The following is a 22,490-nucleotide window of genomic DNA, read 5'->3' as shown; positions in this document are numbered from 1 at the left end:
CTCTTTCACTTACTGAGAGAACACTCATTTTTGTGGCTTCTTCCTGCACTATTTTTAGTTTGTCAATGTCTTTCTAGTAATGTGCCAAAAAATGAAAGCCATATGCTCCAGGTGTGATTGCACTAGGGCCATATGAGAGGTGCTATCACTTCACTGCTTCCTGGTATTCCCAACCCAAGGCACTTCAGAAATCCTGAGATTGGCTTAAAATCATGAAATCAAGGCTTGCAATAAAATGGTGAGAGTTGGCAACACTGCCCAAAATTGCTTTGATCTCTCTTGCTGCCAAGTCCTATCACATTCATATGTAATTAGCTTAATATCCATGAGATGATAGGAGATTTCCTCTTATTTAAGTAGTTAGATTTCACCAGGGCTCAAAAGTTTCCTTAGTATCCTCCCAAAACCAAGGAACCTTGTGCACTGACCTGTCCCTCTATAACACAGGCCTCTCATTGTGAAATTTCTTTGTATTGTTTTCTGTAATGTAGTTTTGTGTCAGTTTTCTTGTCTTTTGCACAGTTGCTGATAAACCACAGCATGTGTAGTTGCTTCGGTAAGGCGACATGCCTAACATGCCGCTGGTCAGTCACATGTCTTTTGTTCCTATCGAATTGGTTCCAGGGTGTGTGTAATCAGTTGGGCATCCTCCCCTTCACGTGCTTTCCTCTGTCTAGAGTATTCTTTTCAAACTCTCCATGGGCTGTGGTTTTAGTTTTGTGGGTTTGTTGTACTACCGAGGTTTGTGGGTTGCTGGGATGACGGAGAAGGAGCACTGATCTAATAGTTCCTCTGCTGCTATTGGTGCTGTGCAGAAAGGGTTTCTTGTGAGTCAGCATTTTGTTCATTTGTGGTTGAGTCTCATCATGTGTCCTCAGCGTGAACCACGCTCCAATGTGGACCGTGTCAGCAGCAGTTAAAGGGCAGAACAACTAACTGTACGTGGCTATCTCCCCTAGCTGGTGTTCCAACTTTCTCATATAGTGGTGTGAGCCACCTCTTAATACAGATTGTTTTACGGGCCCCTCCTTTCCCAATCCCATAATACTCCGGTGACAACTACAGCAATTACTGACCAGGAAATGTGATCACATCTGTGTATCTTTAGCTGTCTCTAATGGATGTAGGGCCCCTGTGCTTTTCCAATACGTGCTTTTGGAAAATGTTAAGCACCTTGTTTTCTTTTGATTGTCGTTTGATTCCTGCCCCGATCTGTCCTGCACATGGCTTCTCTGCTGCTAGGACCCCTCCTGTCTCACTGCACGTGCTTCCCCAGATGTACTCTCAGCTGATATGTTCCCTTCTTTCCTTCTCTTCTGGACATTCCCCGCTTGCTGGTGGCTGACTTCTCCTGTTCCTCCTCGTACTTCCCATCTCTGTGCCTCATTTCCCCTGTATACAGTAAGGTTCATACTCAACATCCTCCCTCTTCCCCCAAGAGGCAGGTGATGTTTAATTCATTGATGTACCTAAAGTACTTCAAAATCTTTAGATAAAATCTGCTTTAAAAGGGCGTATGATTATCTCTTAAACTCCTCTTTCAGCCTCATTCATCTAAAAGATGTCTGTGTTTTTTTGGTCGTTGGTCATCTCTTAGCTGAACTGTGCAAGTCAGTTGCTTCTTCCCTCTAATCCCATATGTTGATCTTTCTTTCACTGAAGTGCAAAGTGAAGTGTACAGCTTTGAGGGAAATGGATTTTGGTGAACCATGGAGAATTCTGTCTTTCTCTCTGCAGCCTCCATGAGTGGAGACACAGGGGTAATCCATGTGGTGGAGAAGGAGCAGGACCTGAAATGGGTGCTTACTGATGGACCTCATCCCCCATACATGGTACTGCTAGAGGGGGAGCTTTTCACCAGGTAAGGAGCTATGGTGAATTTTAACCATTCTTAATCACCTCTTCTCTGCCAAAGCAGCGTGAGCCGAAATTGCAAACACAGGGGCCCTAAATCCAGTGGCCACATTTGCCATTTGGGCCCTCGGGACAAGCGCCTGTGTGTGTTTGAGCAGCCAAATCTGGAATTCTGAATTCGCTGGAGATGGGTCCCTGGGAATTGGTCCCCAAAGCCCTGGTTTTTGGCAGTGCTGTGCCTCTGAAGCACCCTTCGTAGGCTGTGGGTGCTGAACACCACTGAAAACCAGACCCTTGTGCCTACTTTTAGAAAAGTAAATTGGAAAACTAGAATGAGTGTTCTTCCTGCACACTGGTACCTGCCCCGGCCAGCGTCTCAATAGACGGCTTAGCAGTTGGAGCAGGATTCCTGGGTTCTCTCCTGGCTCTGCTAATGACTGTCTGGTTCCCCAGCAAATAACTCTCTCACAAGGGTGTGGTACAGCTTATGGAATGGTTTTTGGTTTGTGATACTTTTACTGCTGCGTGGCCTAAATCAGTGGTTCTCCAACGGTGGGTTGGGACCCCAAAGTGGGTCATGACCCCATTTTAATGGGGCCACCAGGGCTGGCACTAGACTTGCTGGGACCTGGGGTCGAAGCCAGAACCCGAATCCCACTGCCCGGGGCCGAAGTCTGAGGGTGTCAGCGCTGGGTGCTGGGACTCAGGCTACAGGCCCCCCACCTGGGGCTGAAGCCCTTAGGGTGGGGGGGCTCGGGCGGGCTCAGGCTTCGGTCCCCCTCCTGGGGTCATGTAGTAATTTTTTTTTTTTGTCAGAAGGGGGTCACGGTGCAATAAAGTTTGAGACCCCCTGGCCTAAATCTTTCCTTGTGGTAAGATTGCCAGGGAATTTGGGGGGGGCCGTTTCATCCACATTCTCTTTGTTCCAGGGAGCTGATGCTGCAGCTGAAGGGATCCTCACGAATTTCTGGGCTGGCTGTGGCCATCTCCAAACCCAGCCCCGCACAAGGATTCTCCCCTGGCTTAAAATGCCCAAATGATGGGTTTGGTAAGGAAACATTAAACTCTTAGTTTGGCTCAGGACGGGGTGATCAGAGTAGGAAGTGTTTTGCAAAAAACTGACAACCTGTGGCTTTCCACTTGCTGTGGGATTGTGTGTGAATTATTGCTTTATAATTTAGGCTCATTAACATTCTGTAGGTGTAACCAGTTTGTGCTGGAATCTTGTCAGATTTCACAAGGGTTGGGATGGGGTCAGTATGTAAATGGGAGACCTTCAAAGGAACACCTGAGGTGCTCTAGAAAGTTATGCTAGTGATTCACTAAGGGGTTTCTTCCTTGTGTCACGCAGACTGACCTGGTCTCTCTGCAGTTCCTCTTTCAGATGAGGGATGAAACTCATTCTGACAATCTATGGTCATTAAAAGGTCTTGTGGCTCTCTTTATAGTATTGCACTTTTAATCCCAGTGTCCTGGCCAAATTCCAGCCCTCTGAACTTCATTCTACCTCCCTATGTTCCCCCTGCAAGCTCATTTGGGTATTCACTTCAATGATTATTCACTGTCTGCCCTAACCCACTGCTGCGTGCTGCTAACCCACTGCTGTGTTCCACCTCCGAGGTGGCTGCAGGTTGGTGGTGGGTGAAGTGATTGCTATATTATGTATAGATTGTACAGCACTTTGGGATGCTTTGCAATGAAAGGTGCTGTAGAAACACAGAAGGTGAGTTTGGTGTGTTGGCATTTGTCATATCACCTTCATGCTGTTCACACAGCATGTAGGTGTTACAGTGACGGGCGCTTTGTAAATGCTTCGAGGTGCTTCCAGCACATGATGGATCTCAGAAAATGGTGTGTCTCTCTCTCTCTCTCTCTTTCAAAGTACAGTGTTTCTCTGTATGCATCTTCCACTCTCTCAGCATGTGATAAATGCTTGTTATGTGCTTCTGCCAACCTCTTGGCACATGATGGCTTTGCATGTGCCTCTCTCTCATTCTCTTCACCTGGCAGTGCTCTGTCTCTTCTGTTTTCCCCACATGTGGCAACTGAATCCATCTCTCTGTTCATTTCGCGGTTGGTTTCTTAGCCTGTGGTGGTGGTCTCTCTGTTCCTGCTGCAGTTTGCTCAGTGGGCCCTGCCTTTCCAACAGTCTGCGCTGTTCCCTCAATGATTTGACCTGCCTGTTTCTCCATGCCTGCAGGTGTCTATTCCAATAATTATGGCCCTCAGTATGCTCACTGCAACTGGACTGTGTGGAATCCTCTCGGGAATGGCCTTGCTTACGAGGATTTCAATTTCCCCATCTTTCTACTTGAAGATGCCAACGAGACTCAAGTTATTAAGCAGGTACTATACCTTAACACAGGGGTGGGCAAACTTTTTGGCCCGAGGGCCACATCTGGGTATGGAAATTGTATGGCGGGCCATGAATGCTCACCAAATTGGGGATTGGGGTGCGGGAGGGGGTGAAGGCTCTTGGGTGGGGCTGGGGATGAGGGGTTGGAGGTGCAGGAGGGTACTCTGGGCTGGTACCGAGGGCAGGAGGGGGATCAGGGCTAGGGGAGGGGATCAGCGGTGCAGACTCCGGGTGGTGATTATCTCAAGCAGCTCCTGGAAGCAATGGCATCTCCCCGCTCCTTTGCAGCCAGGCAGCTCTGCGTGCTGTCCTGTCCGCAGGCACTGCCCCTGCAGCTCCCATTGGCTGGGCTGCGGGGGGCGGTGCTTGGGGCAGGGGCTGCGGGGGACACGCGGCTGCTTCGGGGAGCCGCGCAAAGCGGGGCAAGCCCTGGACCCTGCTTCTCGATGGGAGCTCAAGTGCCGAATTAAAATGTCTGAAGGGCCGGATGTGGCCCCCGGGCCGTAGTTTGCCCACCCCTGCCTTAACACCTGCAGAGGGGAGTCTAGCTGTGCCACTTCGGTAGGGAAATACTTTCTTCCACACTAACTTATGCTCATCTGAGTTGCCAGCTTCCTAAATTAGTAAAATTTTGCAGGTGGGTTGGGGGAAACAGGCTGTTTGTATGTAAGGTTAAAATTTGGAACCAGTTAAGAGTCTTCATCTGATAGGGGAATCTTGGTTTAATATCTATTCTGTGCTTGTGTACCCATCTGTAAAGGGCAGAGTAGGGGTCTGCTACTTACCCACCTGTGCGCCCTCCCTGAGACCAGGGCCCCATTGTGCTAGGCACTGTACATACAGCAAAAGGCAGTCCCTGCCCCAAGGAGCTTACAGTCTAAACAGACAAGATAGACAAAGGGTGGGAGGGGGAAGCAGGCACAGATAGGGGAAGTGAAATGACTTGCCCAAGATCTCACAGCTAGTCAGTTACAGAACTGGGACTAAAACCCAGGTCTCCTGAGTCCCAATCCTATGTCCTATCCGCTAGACCACTCTGCTGTATAAGTATTTATTTCTATTTCTGTCTCAGTGCTACCAAGACCATAACCTCCCGCAGAATGGCTCCGTCCCAGAGTACCCTTTGTGTGCCATGCAGCTTTTCGCCCACATGCATGCTGTCACCAACACGGTTACCTGCATGAGACGGAGCTCCCTCCAGACCGCCTTCAGCCTCAACCCAGGTGAGTGCACTCCTAGCAGGGTGGGGTGGGGACTGGTGATGGGAATTCAAGTGGGACATGGTGTGTGCATTAGAAAGAGGAAACACAACCCGTAGCTTTATACGATACAGCCCGGCACCACTCTGACCTTGAACATGGTGGAGTGGTCTGTGTTCACACAGGTTCTGTAATGAAGGCAGCATTCAAGCCAAAGTAATGCCTGCTGGGACCTGCAGTCACCACAGACCAGGCCTCTGTGCTAAAGGTGACTGTTGCTGTAGTCTGAGTCTTTATTTACAGGACATGTGGTCCTAGCAAATAACCCGTTTGGCCCTTGGTTGAGGAAAGTGGTTCTGTTGAACTAAGGTCTCTCAAATTCCTTCTTGGCTATGGGTTTGGAGTGATGGCACTGGCCTCCATCCCAGTGCACAACCCAAGAACCTGCCAGACTATTGAGACTTAAATATGCAAAACACAAGAACAACGTACAGTTAATTTCCTTAATCAAATGCTTTTGTGACACCAGTTTCCTCGCTGTAATGTAAATAGTTTACAGTTAAAGCAGTGAGACACCCTGGAGTCCAGAGGTCAGTAGTCTACAGCACAGGACATCCCTGAGAAAGGGAGATAAGGGGTGAGATGGGACCTAACGCCTGCTAAGTATATTACTTGGATTGACTTATTTTGGGGATGGTGGGGTGAATAGACGAAATGGTAGAGGAGCAGTGAATGCACAGGGTGACATTGGGGTCAAAATGAAATCCATGGGAATTTTGTCATTGATTTCAGTGGGATCAGGATTTCACCTCTGATCACTAGAAGGGGGCCTGGTGCTGTTGGATCAGTTGGTGAGCTCTGAACCTCCCAAACTGGCCAAAGAATAGCTTCAGCTCCTTGTTCTTTATTACTGTCAGAGTTCCTGCTCTTGAACCATATTATTTCTGCTTCCTAGAAGAAGTCTGCGACGCTCTGTCCGATTATAATGTGTGGAGCACGCTGAAACCCATCAATACCTCCAGCAAAATAGACCCTATGGATGAAGTCATCATTGTTGCTACTCGAGTAGGTGGTCGTACCTAATTTTTCTGGGCTGGGGTGCAAGGGAAGGTTTTCTAGGGGAGTTGTGCCTTTATGGACTGCCCATCGTATATGCATCAAGATCTCCTGCCTTAAATCTTGCTGACTAGCCGTGGTTGGTATCATTCTGCAGGTAGGAGCCGTTATTCAGGTGCCAGCGGTGTCTCCTGGTTAATGTAGGGGCTGAGAATATTGGGACTCCTGGGTTTTATTTCTGGATCTGCCTCTGACTTGCTGCATGATTCTGGGCAAGCTACTCACTCTGTTTTCCTCTCATAAAATGATGATAAATGTACCTACCTCTTGTGAAGGCTGAATTGTTTCCAAAATGCTTTGAGATTCAAGGGTCTAGTGTATTCCAGGCCTTCTTACTCATCGATTCATAGAGTCTAAGGCCAGAAGGAACCACCAGATCATCTACTCTGGTCTCCTGTATAAGACAGGCCGTTAAATTTCACCCATTTCCCCTGGCTTGAGGCCAATAACTTGCTTAGCTAAAGAATATCTTCCAGAAAGGCATCCAGTCTGGATTTGAAGATGAAGAACCCACCACTTCCCTTGGTCGTTTGTTCCAGTGGTCAATCACCCTTGCTGTTAAAAATCTGAGCCTTATTTCTAATTGTAATTTGTCTGGCTTTAGCATCCAGCTGTTGGATCTTGTTCTGCCTTTTGCTGCTAAATTAAAGAGCCCTTTAGTACCCAGGATTTTCTCCCCATGAAGGATACACTCGAATCTAATCACCATCAAGTTATACAGTGATGTCCAAAAAACCAATCAACTCTCTGTTCTTAAAAGAGTGGATATTGTTATATGGATCTTCATACCTGAATGATGGGGGAGCCCAGATTAGTGAATACCTGGCACTCCTATGATGGTTTTCATCCATTGATCTCAAAGCACTTTACTAAGATGGGATGAATATGATTAGCCCATTTTGACAGATGGTGGAGGGAGGGTGGCCGAGTCCTATAGGTGATGTGTCCAGGGTTTTGCAGTGAGTCAGTGACAGAGCTGGGAATAGAACCTAGATCTCCTTGTTCCAATCTGATACCTTAGCCGCTGGACCGCCCTACAGCTGGTGCATACCCTGTTTTTCCACCCCTGCAGATGAGAGAGCAGAACTCGCTGGGTTTAATGGCCACAGTCTAGCCTATAGTGAACATCAGTTGAACCATTAATAGCACATCACAGTTGGCGTGTACTGCTTACAGGAGATCCAGGCCTGGAATACAAGTATGTGCTGCAGGCTAGGACTGAGATGCATTGGCACAGCTGCGCGTGAGGCTTCAGGACTGGTATAGCTATGGGAGCAGTATGTTAAGAGTCACTGGCAGAGCAAGTTGCTTTTGTGTTTCAAGGGTGGATTCAGTTTGGGGGTGAAGATTCTGGCTGTGTCTTATCCAGTCGGGTTTGCCCATTCTTCAGTCCACCAGTGACCCTGTATTAGTGTCTCTCCATGTGTGCGTGAGTTGTTCACTCCTCCCACTTGTGCTCACAGATTGACAGCCATTCATTCTTCTGGAACGTAGCCCCAGGGGCAGAGAGCGCCGTCGCCTCCTTCGTGACCCACTTGGCGGCTGCTGAAGCCCTCCATAAAGTGCCAGACGTTCAGAAACTACCAAGGAACATCATGTTCACCTTCTTCCAAGGGGTAAGATCTTCATCCCCTCTTAGCTTGTCTTGGGCTAGTGATCAGCTCCTCATCCACTCTGCCCTTTCGACAGCAGCTTCCACAGATGCTGGTAGACCTCTATGCATCTACACCTGCCTTGTGCCGAGCCACGAGATCCCTCCTCCAGCACCAAGCCCTATCCCACAAAGAGCACAGAGACTATGGAGTTCCTGTTGAGGGAACTGCACAAAAGCCACTAACAAGTGGGGCCTGCACTTTCTAGGGGCATCACCTCTAAACTGTTGCAATTAGTTGAGGGAGCAAAAGAGCCTCTCTCTCTTCATCCTGGTGCAAAATAGTTTCTTTGCAAACCTAGAGCCTGGGTGCCGTGGTTCTTCATGTTCCCTTAAGCCGATGCACTTGTAGCCTATCCTGACATGGTGATGGATCCAATGAATGAACGGGTCTCTTGCATCCCTAATTTCGCACCCGGACCTTCCAGGCTTCTTTAGCCCTGTACCCTGCCATCAGGATAAGTCACAGCTTTGCCAATGTAAATCTTCCAATGAAACCAGGTGAGACAAGATTAAAAATATATGTGCGGTCTGCAGTGCAGCTAATTTCCAAGAGCTGGCACTCGCAGCTGTGTTAAGCCAGGGTAAGCTCTTGGGGGAGGGAAGGAGAGTGATGGTTAGCAGCTGATGTTCCCCTCCAGGCATCTGCGGCGATGGATGGCCTCCCTTGTGTAACTCTGCAAAGCTAGCACCCAGGGTCCCGTGGAGTGGCCATGTGACACCCCCAGCTTGGGCATCTGTAGTCAGTCCTTCCCTAAGAGTTGCACTTGGATTGGGCAGTCTGTGTGTACCATGTAGAGGAGGTGGGGAGAGTTGTCAGGTTCCACTGTACGGGAGCTTTGGGGAAGGGTTGTCTAGTGGCGGCCTGACTTTTCCTGCCATTCCCTGGAGAGATGGTAGGAATGCCTTTACCTATAGACTCCCCCAGAACACTTTCTGCCTCTTACAGTGGGTGCTCATCTCTGTCTTGCACATTCCCCTTATGAGATGGCAGGATCCCCTGATTTCCTGTTGCAGTCCCCTCCCCATCCAGAGGGTGGAAAGAAGTCGAAATCCCCTAACCTGATTTCTGCCCAAGCTCTTGTATTCAGAGTCTCACGGGAGATGGTATGATCTAGTAGCTGAGGTTAATAACTAGTGTTAACGTTGTGATTCAGAGGAGCAAAACAGTGGAAAATAAGGACATCTAACTCGTTGGTTTGTCCCTAGCCATTGCAGGCCTGTCGGATCCATGCGGGAGGTGGCATTCAGATACTACAGTGATGTGCAGAGACTGTCGGGGCTTTGCGCCCATGTATCTCCCATTAACTGTAATGGACCATGAGGCACATGGAGCCAGAGTTAGGGCTTCTCGACACATGGAGTTACCCCTGATTTTGGAATAAGAGCGCCCGCATGGGGAGTGAATCTGGGCTAGTTCATCAGCAGTAACTCCATGGGTAGAGAAGCCTTTCCGAAGGCTTTTAGGCACCAAAAGGTGCAGAAAGGAGACTGGTGGGATTTGCATAAGTAGCTAAGCCGGATAGGCAGCCACCTCCCATGGCTGTCTGTGGGCTCAAGGCGCCTATATGCAGCTTGAGGTGCCTAAATACCCTTGTCAGTCTGGGCCATAGAGCCTGTTCACACACGTTACAGAGAGGTGGAGTTTGTGCTGCTTTCTGCCGCTGCTGGATCACAGTGTCCTGCAGTCCTCACCTAGAAACAGGGATGGGGATGGAGATTTCCTCGGGTTTGGTGGAATTCATTAGCCGATCTCTAGATATTGCTGTAGGCCCATCCCTGCCATCAGGGCCTGTGTCCCTGACTCATGAAGAGACAACAAAGAGCATTTTTATTTGGAGGAGGGGGGTTTGGAATGCCACCAAACGGCAGAATTTTTAGAAAGACATGAGGGGAGGAGTTAATTCCAGATTCTCCTTCTCCACATCCCCCTCTCAAACACTGCTTAGGATTGAGCTCATTAACTATCCAAATGCCTATGGTTCATGCATGAACTTGTTCCGTCACAGGAGACCTTTGATTACATTGGCAGCTCGCGAATGGTATATGACATGCAAATGGACAAGTTTCCCATCCGCCTGGACAACATTCATTCCTTCCTGGAGCTGAGTCAGGTGCGGGACAAGTTTTCTGCCGATCTCTTGGTGACCATTCAGTTGGGTTTTCCCCCAGCCAGCCCTCGTTCCTCCCCTTTGATCTCTTTGTGACCACCCATGTGGTGGTCACTGTAGCTCCCACGGTCTGTCTTGTCTCTCTGGGGGGAGTTTTCAGCGACTTCCCTCTGCACCAAGCTCTAAATAAGGCAAGCATTGTAAAATCCAGATGGGTCAGCAGCGTGTGTTGACAAGTGGCTCGTTCTCTTGCAGGTGGCTTTACGGAACTCCTCTGTTCTTTGGGTGCACACAGACCCTGTCTCTCGGAGGAATGAATCTATTCAACCACAGGTAATGAAACTCTCCCTTCTGCACAGAGGACAATCTGAGTCCCTGTGCCTGCTCTCTGTGTTTCCAGCTGTGGTGTACAAGCCAGGGAAAGGGAAAGCCGCTTACACCCTGCAGGGGAAAATCCCAGAGCACAGCTCTAGCAGAACAGAGAGGCTTCTCGGCAGCTGCATTTCTCCGCTGACAGCAGGCCCCATTACTGGGCAAAGGGCCAGATCCTCACCCCACTATGGTTTGAGGAGGGCATGGCACTGGCATAAGCATATCTGACTCCTTCCATTGATTTTGCTGACCACCTGATGACCTGTTGCTAGTGTCAGAGGTGGGGGGGGGAGGGGGAAGGGGGTCTCCTAGTTCTGAGTCCCTCTCCATAGCCTCTTTAATGTCCTAGATATTTAACAGCAGCTTTCATCCCAGAGGAACCCACTGGGCCTTGCTAACTTTTCTGACCCCGATATGCAACCAGCTCTGGGGTGGAATGAGCAGCACAACAAAGCTACACAGTAGCTCATGGCATAGTGAAAAATTCGGTGTCCAGCTGATACCATGAGGGAATTTAAGGAAACAGAATGAAATTTCACAATGTAGTCAAATTATAGGGCCACTGCCTTGACTAGCAGAAAGTGCCATGAGATCTTTAACAATCACGACAGGTCAGGACCTTGCTCCATCTCTCTACTTAGACTCATCCTCGTGTACCACTGCGCTCCCCAGCATCACTGACCCAGCAAGAAGAACCCTCTGCTGAATTATTGCTGCTTCTGCAGCACTTGGGTTTGTGATGGTCTCCCCTCCAAGTACTACCCTGTCCTGACCCTGCTTAGCATGAGAACTGACATGATCCCAGCCCAAAGCGGTTCAGCTCCAGGCCATTCGTGGTAGCCGTGACCAAACACTGAGCGTGATGGAAGCAGTAGAGCATTCCTGACTCCTCTCTCTCCCTTTTCAGGTTAAAACTCTGGTGGAAGCTCTGATCAACAGCAGCATGGGTGCGAATGTGACTCTACAGGAAGTTAGTCAGTCTCAGCCTCTCCCGCCTTCTTCCTCCAGCGCTTTCTGAGGGCCAAGCAGATCCCTGGGGTGGTCCTGGCTGATCATCGCACTTCCTTCCAGAACAGGTATGGGGAGCAATGCTATCTCTGTTGTGTCTATGGCGGGGGTGGAGAGCAGGTGGTTTCACCTGGAATGTGACTGTCTTCCAGTCTGGTGTTTAAACTCTAGTAGCAAAATAAAATCTCTGTGTTGCTTAACAACCCTGAAGGCTGCTAGCCCCAGCAGCTACCCCACATCACAGCACCCATGTGCCAAAACCTGGACCAGGTACAAGGGGGAACTTCAGGCTGGTTTGCTCTTTAGCCTCTGTGCTGAAACTGACAAGAAGGGGGTCGTTGTCAAAGGACACCTGTTTGCTAGGAACTGGACTTGGTCTCCTCCTCTCCCTCCCTCATGTCAAAGTTTCCCCAAACAGCTGGGACTTTGGATCCCAAGACAGTGCTGAATTTGACATGATGAGCTAGAGGAGGGGGGGCAGTTTGAGACACAGATTAGGGCAGAAATTCTCCAGTGTCTAGAAACCAGCGAATTGGAGACAACGTGGTTTGACTTTCAGAACCCTTGGGCACCAGGTCTCATGATGGTAGCCAAAGTGACTTACCCAGAATGGCAGAGGCAGGATTCCTAGCCCCAGTCCAGTGGATGCAGCCCGGCACACTCCTTTGTAACGTAAGGATTCCCGGGATGCATTGCATTTTCTAATAGAAACCCAAACACACCTGACTCCCTCTGCAGTCCGTGGTAAAGAAACCCAGGTGTGTGCACTCTCACCACAGCCAGCATCTGCCCCCATGTGGCTGGAGCCAGTGTTTGGGGTTGGGGGCACTATCAAAGCTTAGCAAACACCATGCAAAACTGTTTCTGGGAGGTGCCCAGCTCAGAAGGGGACATAGACTCCATTTCCAGTGGTAGCCAGCAGAGGGCAGCTCAGCCTCCCAGAACATCCCAGCTTGGGGGTGCGCTGCCTCCCATACAAGCAGTGTGGTGGATGGAGGACAGAGGGGAGTGGGGGGAGCAACCATGTGCCATGTAATTGAACAGGCGCAACATAATTATCCTGACAAGCGAAAAAAATCCAGTTTTGTACAGAAAACGTTCCCCGCAGCTGGCTGGGAGCCAGAGGTGAGCAAATGGCAGCTGAGCGTGCCTGAGCCTCATCTGCTCTTCCAGAAGCTGCTGTTTTTTTAATATATCTTTCTATTTGCGGTGGCAGGGGCCCCAGGCAGTGGAAGAGGCTCTTCCATTTACCCCACCTGACCCCCTCGTGGCATGTTCCATGAGCATCCTCTCCCAGGGGGCGTTGGAAAGTGGAGGGGGTGGGAGTGGGAAGGGAATTGCTTGTGGCTCTTACCCATCCCGTCATTCCAGGTTGCCTCTCTCCCCTCATCCCCACCCCCTTCTCTGATCCGTCACGCTGTCTCTGCAGACAGCCAGGGGAAGCAGCCACCTTCCAAACTCCCGAGCAGCACAGCTCTGGGCGCGCTGGAGAATTTTGGAGACGAGGGTAGTGCATCTCGTCCTTCCAACTCTTCTTCACTCTTGGGAAATTGCTTTCAGTGTTCCCATCCAACCTGGAAGCACAGACCATTGTGCTGGGCTTTTCGCCCAGTCCTCGATTCAGCTGTGTGCCGCTGCTGCTGCAGATGTCTTGATGCAAGGCTGTCACAAAGTTAACTTGGAATCCCTCGGACCTGTCAGTGCAGGAGAGTCAATAGGTCCGGTTGGAGAAAGGAACTAGGAATCGGCACTTCTAGATTCTGTTCCCACCTTCACCGCTGACTTGTGGCCTCGTGTATCGTTTCCCTGCTCTGTGCCTCAGTTTCTCCATCCGCGTAACGGATGGGGTAACGCCTACCCAACTGAGGTTTAATCACTGCTCGTCAGTTGCGTTGAGATCCTCAGATGGGAGAAGTGGTGCAAGGCCCAAAGATAATTATAAAGCCTCATTAAATGGTTTAAGGAGTGCGTGGGAGGCCAGCGCTCTGGCAAAGCTGCGACTTCACTCCCTGGGGACCACTCCCAATGTCTGCTTCAGGCATGGACTGAATTGAATTCCATGCCCTGTGATCTCTTTCCGCCCCCTTTCCCCAATCCTGTTTCCTTCCTCTTTCAGATATTACCAGAGCATGTATGACACAGCAGAGAACATCCTGATGAAATATCCTGAGGGGCTTTAGCCTGAGGAGACCCTGGACTATGTCACTGACACAGCTAAGGTTTCTGCAAAACATTGTTTCTGTCCATTGCTCGCAGGGGGGTGGAGACGGGGGGGGTGGCGGGGATCTGGGTGCTGGGTTCTCTTCCCATTGCTGGGGTGCTTTCGACTGGGCTGGTGGCATTAGGCGCTTAGATATGAATGTGCTATAAATGCTTTGATGGATTGTGTGGGGACTGGCTGGCTCTCCTTCCCTGTTGTTCTGGGCCTGCCTGTCTTGATTAACACAGAGCCCTCTTTCCTTGCAGTCCCTGGCAGAAGTAGCCACAGTGGTCGCCCGTGCTCTCTACTCAGCTTGCGGGGGAACCGGCAAACACCTCTGCTATTCAGGCGGATCCAAGAATGGTACGAGCAGATGGGATCCAGTCCCTGTGCATCCATGCTGAGCTCTCCACGTATCTTTCCCTTCTGTCTCTGTTTATGGTGTGTTTACACAGCATGCTGGCCTGTCTGTCTCCCTGGGTGCCTGCCTCCCTCTCCCTTTCTCCACCAGAGCTGAATGACTAACACTTTACCCTTCTCTCGTGCCTCCCATCAGATCCCAGTGTCTTAGACATTGAGCTACACAAGCCCTCAACAAAACTGAGCAATATTTATCCTTGTTTTGTAGAGTTGGGGGTGGGTGGAATGGGGGAACTGATGCACAGATGGGTTATGCAAGCAGTTGGTGGCAAAGCTGGGGACGGAACCCAGGACTCTCAACTCCCAGCCCTTCACTTTAGGTACTAGATCATCCGCCCTCCCAGAACTGCAAATGGAACCCAGGTAGCCTGGCTCCCAGCCTTGTGCTTCAGCCATTATATCACGTTTCCCCAACTGAGTATTATCTAGACCGTCCCTGACAAGTGTTTGTCTAACCTGTTCTTAAACAACTCTTCCCCTCCCCCCCCAGTGACAGAGATTCCACAACCTCCCTAGGTAATTTGTTCCAGTCTTAACTACCCTGACAGTTAAGAAGTTTTCTTAATGTCAAAGCTAAATCTACCTTGCTTCAATTTAAGCCCATTGCTTCTTGTCCTGTCCTCAGTGGTTAAGGAGAACAATTTATTGCTTTCCTTTTTATAACAACCTTTTATGTACTTGAACACGGTTATCATAGAATATCCAGGTTGGAAGGGACCTCAGGAGTCATCTCGTCCAACCCCCTGCTCAAAGCAGGACCAATCCCCCTCAGTCTTCTCTTCTCCAAACTAAACAAACCCAGTGTTTTCACCCTTCCCTCATAGGTGATGTTTTCTAGACCTTTTATCATTTTTGTTGTTTTCCTCTGGCCTTTCTCTAATTTGTCCACATCTTTTCCAAAGTGTGGTGCCCAGAATGGGACACGGTACTCCAGCTGAAGCCTTATGCTGATGTACTTCCTGATTCGTCTTGTAAAGTTGAATGTGGATGAACCCATTTCCATCTCACTTTCAGGTCTCCAGAATGCTCTCTGGGTTTCTGATTAAAACTAACAACTCCTGGTTCCAGTCCATCATTAAACAGGACCTGAAAGGACTCTTGGGTAAGCATGGTCTGGGGAAGAATTCAGAGCTAGCTTAGACCTTGATATGTCACCTGGGAACTTTCTAAAGTTCTGTGGTAGCCTCTTTGGCATCTGGCTTTCTCCCTGCCAATCTTGTTTTCTCTGACTCTCCCAGGCGATGAACTTCCCCAGCACTACATTGCGGTTACCACACTGGTGAACACCACCCAGCTAGTGCAGTACGTTCTGGCCAATCTCACAGGCACGGTTGTCAATTTCACCAAGGAGGAGTGCCTGAACCCTGAAAAAACACCCAACCCCGAGAAGGAAGTAAGTTGCCATCTGAGTACAACGAGGGTGGGGGATAGGAACAGAAACGCTGGGCTAGTGAACTCCACTGACGTCCCTGCGATGAATTGGTCTCACTTTCGCCTCTCTGAAGGAAAGCTAGATGGAAAAATTTCCTTCTGTCCTGAACAAGACGTGGGAGAGATGAGGAAAGTCCTCCTCCCTCATAGAGGCATCCCAGCTGCATCCTTGTGCCTGAGGCGGGAGACGCTTCAGAAGGGAGTGCTCCTTTAAAGTGAGTACAGCTGGGATGGCAACTTGGATCACAGATGCATCAGTCTGATGGCGCTTTGAGTGTCCAGTAGACTGCCCGTGAATGATGCCATTCTGACATACCCTGTAATTGAGTCTGATCTCACCACCTGCAGCACATACAGCACAGGCATTGGCAGTGCAAACATCCACCACCCATGGGCCTCTACCCAGTCCTGGTGTCAGGGTCTTTCATTCTTTGGCCAGTCAATCTCTCAAGCTTCTACAGAGACTCGTAAAACTGAGACCTTGGCCACTCCTGGGTATCAAAGATCCCATGATGCCTTCGACAAGAGATGGGGCATTAGCCCTGAGATCCTGGATAAACTCCAACTTGTGAATTACGTTCTGCCAACATAAATTCCCCTGCAGTTTCAGCTGGACACAGGACTGTCATTCCCAGTCCTCAGCTGTTGTACACTGTTATGTGTAGTTAAACAACCCACGCTCCACCTCAGAGAGAGACGCTTTTCAGCAATGGGTGAAGTGAACCTCATACAGTCAGTACAATCCTATTATGATCCCGGAGAGCAAGTGAGGTTCCAGAAAAAAGGGTTCTGATGGTTCTTTGCCAGTGCCCTGTTGGGTCTCACTCCCCGGCATTCTCTTTGCAGATGTACGTTTATACATGGGTGCAGGGTTCCAGGGACCCAAACTCAACATCGCGAGTTCCCTTCTGTGTCCAGTCAACTGTCCATCTAACCAAGGCCGCCTCTCCTGCCTTCGAGCTGAAGCAGTGGGGGCTCCACAGAATACTCCACGTGGACAGAGAGCCGCTGGAAGGATATCCGCGCCCGCATATTTCTCGTAGCCAGCAAGGAGCTGGAGGTGAGTTGGTGTTTTATGACACCTTGTGCTATCCTCCTATCAGATCTCACCAGCTAATCAGGGTTGGGCTTGGTCAACTCTTAGGAGACCCTCTACAGAAATCCAGGGTGTCGCAGAAAGTGGCATCAGTGATGCAATAGATGCTTCCCCCCCCCCCCCAAGTCATTTCTGACCAATAGCCTAATATGGGCGTGAGGGGTTTTGACCATTTTTGGTGACTAAAGAACTTGGGACACTTTGCAAGACTGAAGGCTTTAACTGTAGTCTTCTAGCAAAATTCCAACAAGGATAATTCCATTCAGTTCCCCTTTGTAGTTTAGCTAGACACCGTGTTAGGCTTCAGTTTTTCCCCTAAACAGCTGCATAATGATGCTTCATGCTCTTAAACTGCTCTGAGCTCCCTCCCAACTTAAACTGAAGATGCGTCCTGTATATTGTGTGTTGGATTATGCATGTAAAATGCTTTGGGATCCTCTGGGCTGCCAGGGCCCTGTATAAATGTAAGAATATTCTGTACAGTAACCATTTGTCTTGCCAAAACGTGTATAATCAGGGCTCCGATTGCTCAGAAGTTTTGCCCTTGTGGAATTGTGCTGCATGAGTTCTTCCTTTAGAAACAAAAGTTCTAGCCCTTCTGGTGAAGGAAAGCCTTCCAAACATGAACCAAGTGTGAATGAAGTGCCGTTGCTTGGATCTGTAGATAGCCTTGGGGGGCTGGCTGGGGGGAGCTGAGACATCCTAGTGGGATGTTAACTTTGAATCCTAATAGTGACAATTTAAATGTCACCATTAACTCCACCTTTAATTACATGTGATCATATAAGTAAAGGTGGTATCATGCGTGAGCAAAAAACAGGAAAAGCCAGAATTCAACCTGTCTTTCGAGTGCTTGATTTTGCAACCTTAATGTGTTTGGTGTATTTCTGCAAATGGAATTTATTTTGATTTTGCGCAGTAACGATAGCCAGCCATGGCTCAGGTGCCTTTATAAGAAAATCCAGGGATGAAATACAAATCAATACGTTATCAGATCTTTCATTTAAAAGCAGAGAATCACAACTTGCCTCAGTTTCTTTTACAGGATTGATCCAGGTTTTAGTAAGGTCACCAAAATTCTTCTCAGCACCCTCCCAATGGCTGCATTGATGTTTAGCTACCAGCCAAAGAAGGGTTAATTTTGAGATGGCTTTTGAACTGTGGGCCTTACTTTGGAGCTCTCTGGCTGGCTGCTTAGCGATGTCATACCCCTGTCTCTAAACCCTGTGAATGTACAGACCTGACTCTCATCGTCATGTGTGTTACAGCAATAAGTCACCCAGGGGCTGGGCATGCATGTCGGGGCAGTTGCTGGGCTGCTTGGGTTGTTACTCACTCAGCGGGTGGTTACTCGGTCTGTGTTGTGCCTCTTATCGCCACCCCAGGCAAGCTGTAACTCACTGCCTGCCATGTCTTAGCCCTTAAATATCCTAGTGAGTCGCTAACGAGCTGGCTTCTCAGTTACACGAAGGCTCCTTTATGACCCTGTGACAGTATAAAGGGGCCTTGGTTTAAAGGAGAATCAGGCGCAGTCCCTCTGGCTTTGCCACTGGTAGGTGTTTGTCTAGGAAGAGCAGCCCATTATGGGACCTTAGGCATGGATAATAAGATCTGCAAGGCAAAGGATTGATGCTCAGCCGTGTGTATTTTATCCGTTGAAATAAAGAACTAATAAACTGACCAGTTAATTTCTCTGCTTTCTTAAAAAGGCATCAAATAAGAAAGGAGATGATCAAAGTTTGTAAATAACAAATTGTAAAGATAAGGTGGACAGGGAGCTTCTGCTTTTCCTGTCTGATGGTACAAGAATAAAGGGACATTCAATGAAATGAAAATACGTCAGATTCAGAATCAAGAAATGAATTTTTTCCCCCCACACAACACTTAGCCTGTGGAACTCTCTGCCACTGGATGTAGTTGAGGCCAAGATTCAAAGGGGGATTGGACGTGTCTGAGGATAAAATAGTTAATGCAAATATACATTTTGGAAGAGCTATTAAAACCTCATGCTTGGAGCTTAAACCAATCTCTAACAATTAGGGATTAGAAGAAAAACTAATGTGGGGAGCAGTTTAACCTACATCTACCTAATGCAAGGTCTGTTCTCCCTTTCTCTGAAGCATAATGCTGGGAGTACAAAAAGCTGGATGGAACATGGATCTGGTCCAGACTGGCAATTCCTTTGTTTCTCTGGTTTTAGACACTAAGCTCCTTGGGTGGAGACCCACTCTTTACCACCTAGCACAATGGAGTCCGGATCCTTGATTGAGGCCCCTAGGAGTCACCACAATACAATACTGAGTCTCTGCTGAGATGCTTCAGCATCCAGGAACCTTTACAAAGTGAGTCCGTCATTCTGTCTTTGTAACCACACCATTACATGTTTCCTTTCTTGTCCCCACCTAGATAATCACACTGGTCGTGGGCATCGCCATTCTGATCCTCTCTCTCCTCGCAACCTACTTCATCAACGCCAAAGCGCACGTGCTTTTCAGCAGCCCTGGGGACGGTGGGGCCGTGGCTTATTGAGTGCTTCCCATGGGTTCAGGAACCCCAGCACTTGGATTACAACTGTTCTGACTAAAACTGCTTGGCTGACACTGGAATGTCTCTGCCTTGATAGGGACACGGGTGGATCGCTGCATGATTTCCAAGGGTGAGCCCAAGAAACTGAACCCAGAAACAGAAGAAACTCCCCCCAAAAACTGTGTTGACTAAATCCTAAAGAGATCATGTTGCTTTAAAGTTTCCAAGGGCCTTGAATCTTTGTCCTCCCTTTTGGGCAACTCTGAAGAGGGTCAGTACTGGATGCTACCACCTCCCAACTACCATGGATATGTTTCCAGAATGGGGGTGGGTGTGAAGCACATGAAGGAAAGGCCTCTCTGGGACATACATGGATGGCAGATTTCTTTGCTCTCTGAGCCCTGGTTGTACCTCTTTTATCTGGATTAGCTGAAGAATTGTCCGACAGCTGCTGTGAATCTATGTACATTACAGTGCGGACAAGGGAAGGTGTGTTGAACAAATAATTAGATGTCAGATCTCCTCCTTTTTTTAATAGTGCAATACTTGGGAGGCAGCCGGGTTGTACATATATAAATAGCTTGGCTTAATTAAAAAAAAAAAAATCACTACTTACAAACTAATCCTTTGCTCCCACTGCCTTTCTCCATTGCTGCTGCTTATAGGACCAAGGAACTCTGGGGAATGTAGTCCACTGGATGTTGCCATGTCTGTTGCTCTTGGGAGAAATGGAACTTGTCAGATATTTACTTTCCTCACAACAAAGCTTTTCTCTCCTTTTATAATAGGCCGAAGGAGGAGAGAGCTATGTCCGGAGATTGGGCTGGGAGTCATTTCCCTTGTCTTTTTAGAATGTCAGCCTTTCAGGGGCTGGGATCGTCTGCTACTCTGTTTATACGGCGCCTAACACAATGGGCCCCCAATCTTGATTAGCCCCTAGGCACGATCACAAAATAAACATGATTAATAATGAGCACTGACCTCAGCACCTTGCAGGATTGAGCATTTAGTGATAGCAACTAAGGCTGATTGGGTAGGAGAACCAGCCTCTCCAATGGCCCTGGATTAACTTTTTGTATCAAAAATTCCTCCCATCCTTCAGTATCCGTGATTTAAGGACAAGAAAGTGATGTTGATATCCCAAGTGAACAGCTGAGATTTGTGTAAAGGAACAAATCAAAGAAAGTGGAGCTGGTCAGTTCCAACCCAAACATCCTAGTCAGCCTCCTGAAGGGTTAGTTATTCCGTCTGTTCTCCAGTTGAGTCTTGAAGTGATGCGTGCTATGGATTTCCACTGCTTCCCTTAGGGAAACTGCTCCACTCACTAATACGTCTTGCTGTCAGGACACCGTTCCTGAGACTCCAAGACGGACTGTTCCTTTGCTCATGTTCTTCTCGTTGCTCCTAGTAATGATGGAGAAAAGCTTCATGTCCCAGTTTAGGCTGAAAAACTACCCTTGCATGGTAACCGATTTTGACACCCTTCATCTACCTAACTTCTAACCCTCCCCAACTCTGTCAGAACTAAACCAATCTGCCTGGAATTGCCCTCGATAGAATATTTCTGCAAATGAAGCTGTTTAGGTGAAGGGGAACTCAAAGATATGAGCTCACAAACAGTTTCCTAAAAGAGGGGGTTGCGTTCAATATATGATACTTGCTCTCCTCTACAAAATGCTGTAAGATTTATGGATGAATGGTTCTACTTAAGGCCAGGATGGAATTATTGTTACACTTAATCAAAAATCACGTTGCTATCGTCAGGGCTTCAGCCGTATTTTAAAGTTGTTGTTTTGTTCCTTCCACATGCAGATTTAATGCTCATGCTGTTTTCAGAAGGCTGCTTGACTGATTTTTCTCTCCCTCCCCCCTCGGTATTTATTCCTCTATGAAGAGAGAAATAAACCTTCTCCCTGTTCTCCACTCCAAGCTTTTTGTTCTGAAGCTGATCGCTGGCGAGGCTAACAAACAGCTGCCTCTGTTGTCTGTGCCTACGCCACTCCATAGATGGCCAATAGGTCTCCCTGTGGACAGTGCAATAAGCAACCCTCCTATCACAGGCTGACAAAGGGAAAGGAGAAGCAAGGGGCCAGGCTAGAAAGCGGAGCAGCAAAGACAAATTTTCCACGCTGCTGCCAATGCTGGAACACACCAAAAGTCACTTGACTGACAGCCCAAAATTTGCTCTGGGTTTGGGATTTTTTAGTCTCTCAATAACCCTGGTTGCCAGCAGCCTCGCCTAATCAAAAGGGTGAAAGCAAGGAACTAGCCCTCGGAACGTTTCCCTGTCCTGCTGTAGTCAGCGAATGACTCAGTTCGCTCTTGTGCCTCTCTTCTTTTTAAGCGAAACAGGATTGAGGAGTCAGGACTTCTGGGAGGGCAGTGAGATCTAACAGGTGATAGGACATGAGGCGGCAGTAGCCCAGATTTCTGTTCCCTGAGTGAATCACTTCCCCCGTGCCTCAGTTTCCTGATCTGCAAGCAGGAAGGATGTTGTCCTGTTGCATAGGAGCGTGGTGAGACTTGATTCATTTCCATTTATAAACTGCTTTGAGAGCCTGGCAGGAACTGTACTAAAGAAGGCAAAGGATTTGTGATTAAAATGGAGCTAGCACTGGGGAAAGGTGCTGGCTTGCCAGCCGTGACCAATACAATCCTATCTTTACCCATGACCAACACGGGGCAAACCCTCGTCACTCAGAGTCGTGGTGTGGAAGGGGGGTGAAGTTGTTTCCATGGCTTATCCAGTCCTTTGGCCTCACCCCTGACATGTAAACCCAGGGCTCCATGCCAGTTGTGGGTTTTGGGATACAAAGACTCATCTTACTGGGAGCAGACGGAACTGCTGTCATGCAGCTACCCAATGGCTTTCAGCTGTTGCGTGCTCCATGTGGATTCATAGCCGTGACCTAGCACTGGAAAAGCTCATTCTCCTATTCCCAAGCCGTCCCCTCCCTGCATTCATTTAGACTTCAGATGTCTCCAGAGGAGGCCGAGTCCTCACTTTGAAACTACCCAGCTCAGTCCCCTTTCGTTCCCCTGGCTGGTCTGCTAGCTGCTTTTATAAATCACAGTGGCTGCTCTGTTGTCAGGGCTGCATCTTGGTCGGGGCTCTGGCTTCTGTCGCCAGCGTCCACTGCCCATCCTGCT

General features: G+C 48.7%; 1 protein-coding gene across 1 annotated transcript; it reads left to right on the top strand.

Annotated features, from left to right (window-relative positions):
- Window positions 1–1,694: 1,694 nt before the first annotated feature.
- On the top strand, window positions 1,695–21,263 carry NCSTN (nicastrin). The gene is given in 18 exon segments (XM_065574335.1): window positions 1,695–1,861; window positions 2,784–2,902; window positions 4,055–4,200; window positions 5,283–5,433; window positions 6,365–6,474; window positions 7,989–8,141; window positions 10,186–10,290; window positions 10,543–10,620; window positions 11,567–11,657; window positions 11,660–11,735; window positions 13,784–13,886; window positions 14,134–14,196; window positions 14,198–14,230; window positions 15,302–15,389; window positions 15,526–15,680; window positions 16,565–16,690; window positions 16,692–16,778; window positions 19,221–21,263. Coding segments are annotated over 18 exon segments (1,959 nt in total). The 5' UTR covers window positions 1,695–1,709; the 3' UTR covers window positions 19,344–21,263.
- The last annotated feature ends 1,227 nt before the right edge of the window (window positions 21,264–22,490 follow it).

The sequence above is a fragment of the Chrysemys picta genome, chromosome 20, assembly GCF_011386835.1.
Source record: "Chrysemys picta bellii isolate R12L10 chromosome 20, ASM1138683v2, whole genome shotgun sequence".
Lineage (NCBI taxonomy): Eukaryota > Metazoa > Chordata > Testudines > Emydidae > Chrysemys > Chrysemys picta.
This window is presented reverse-complemented; position numbering and strand designations above follow the sequence as displayed.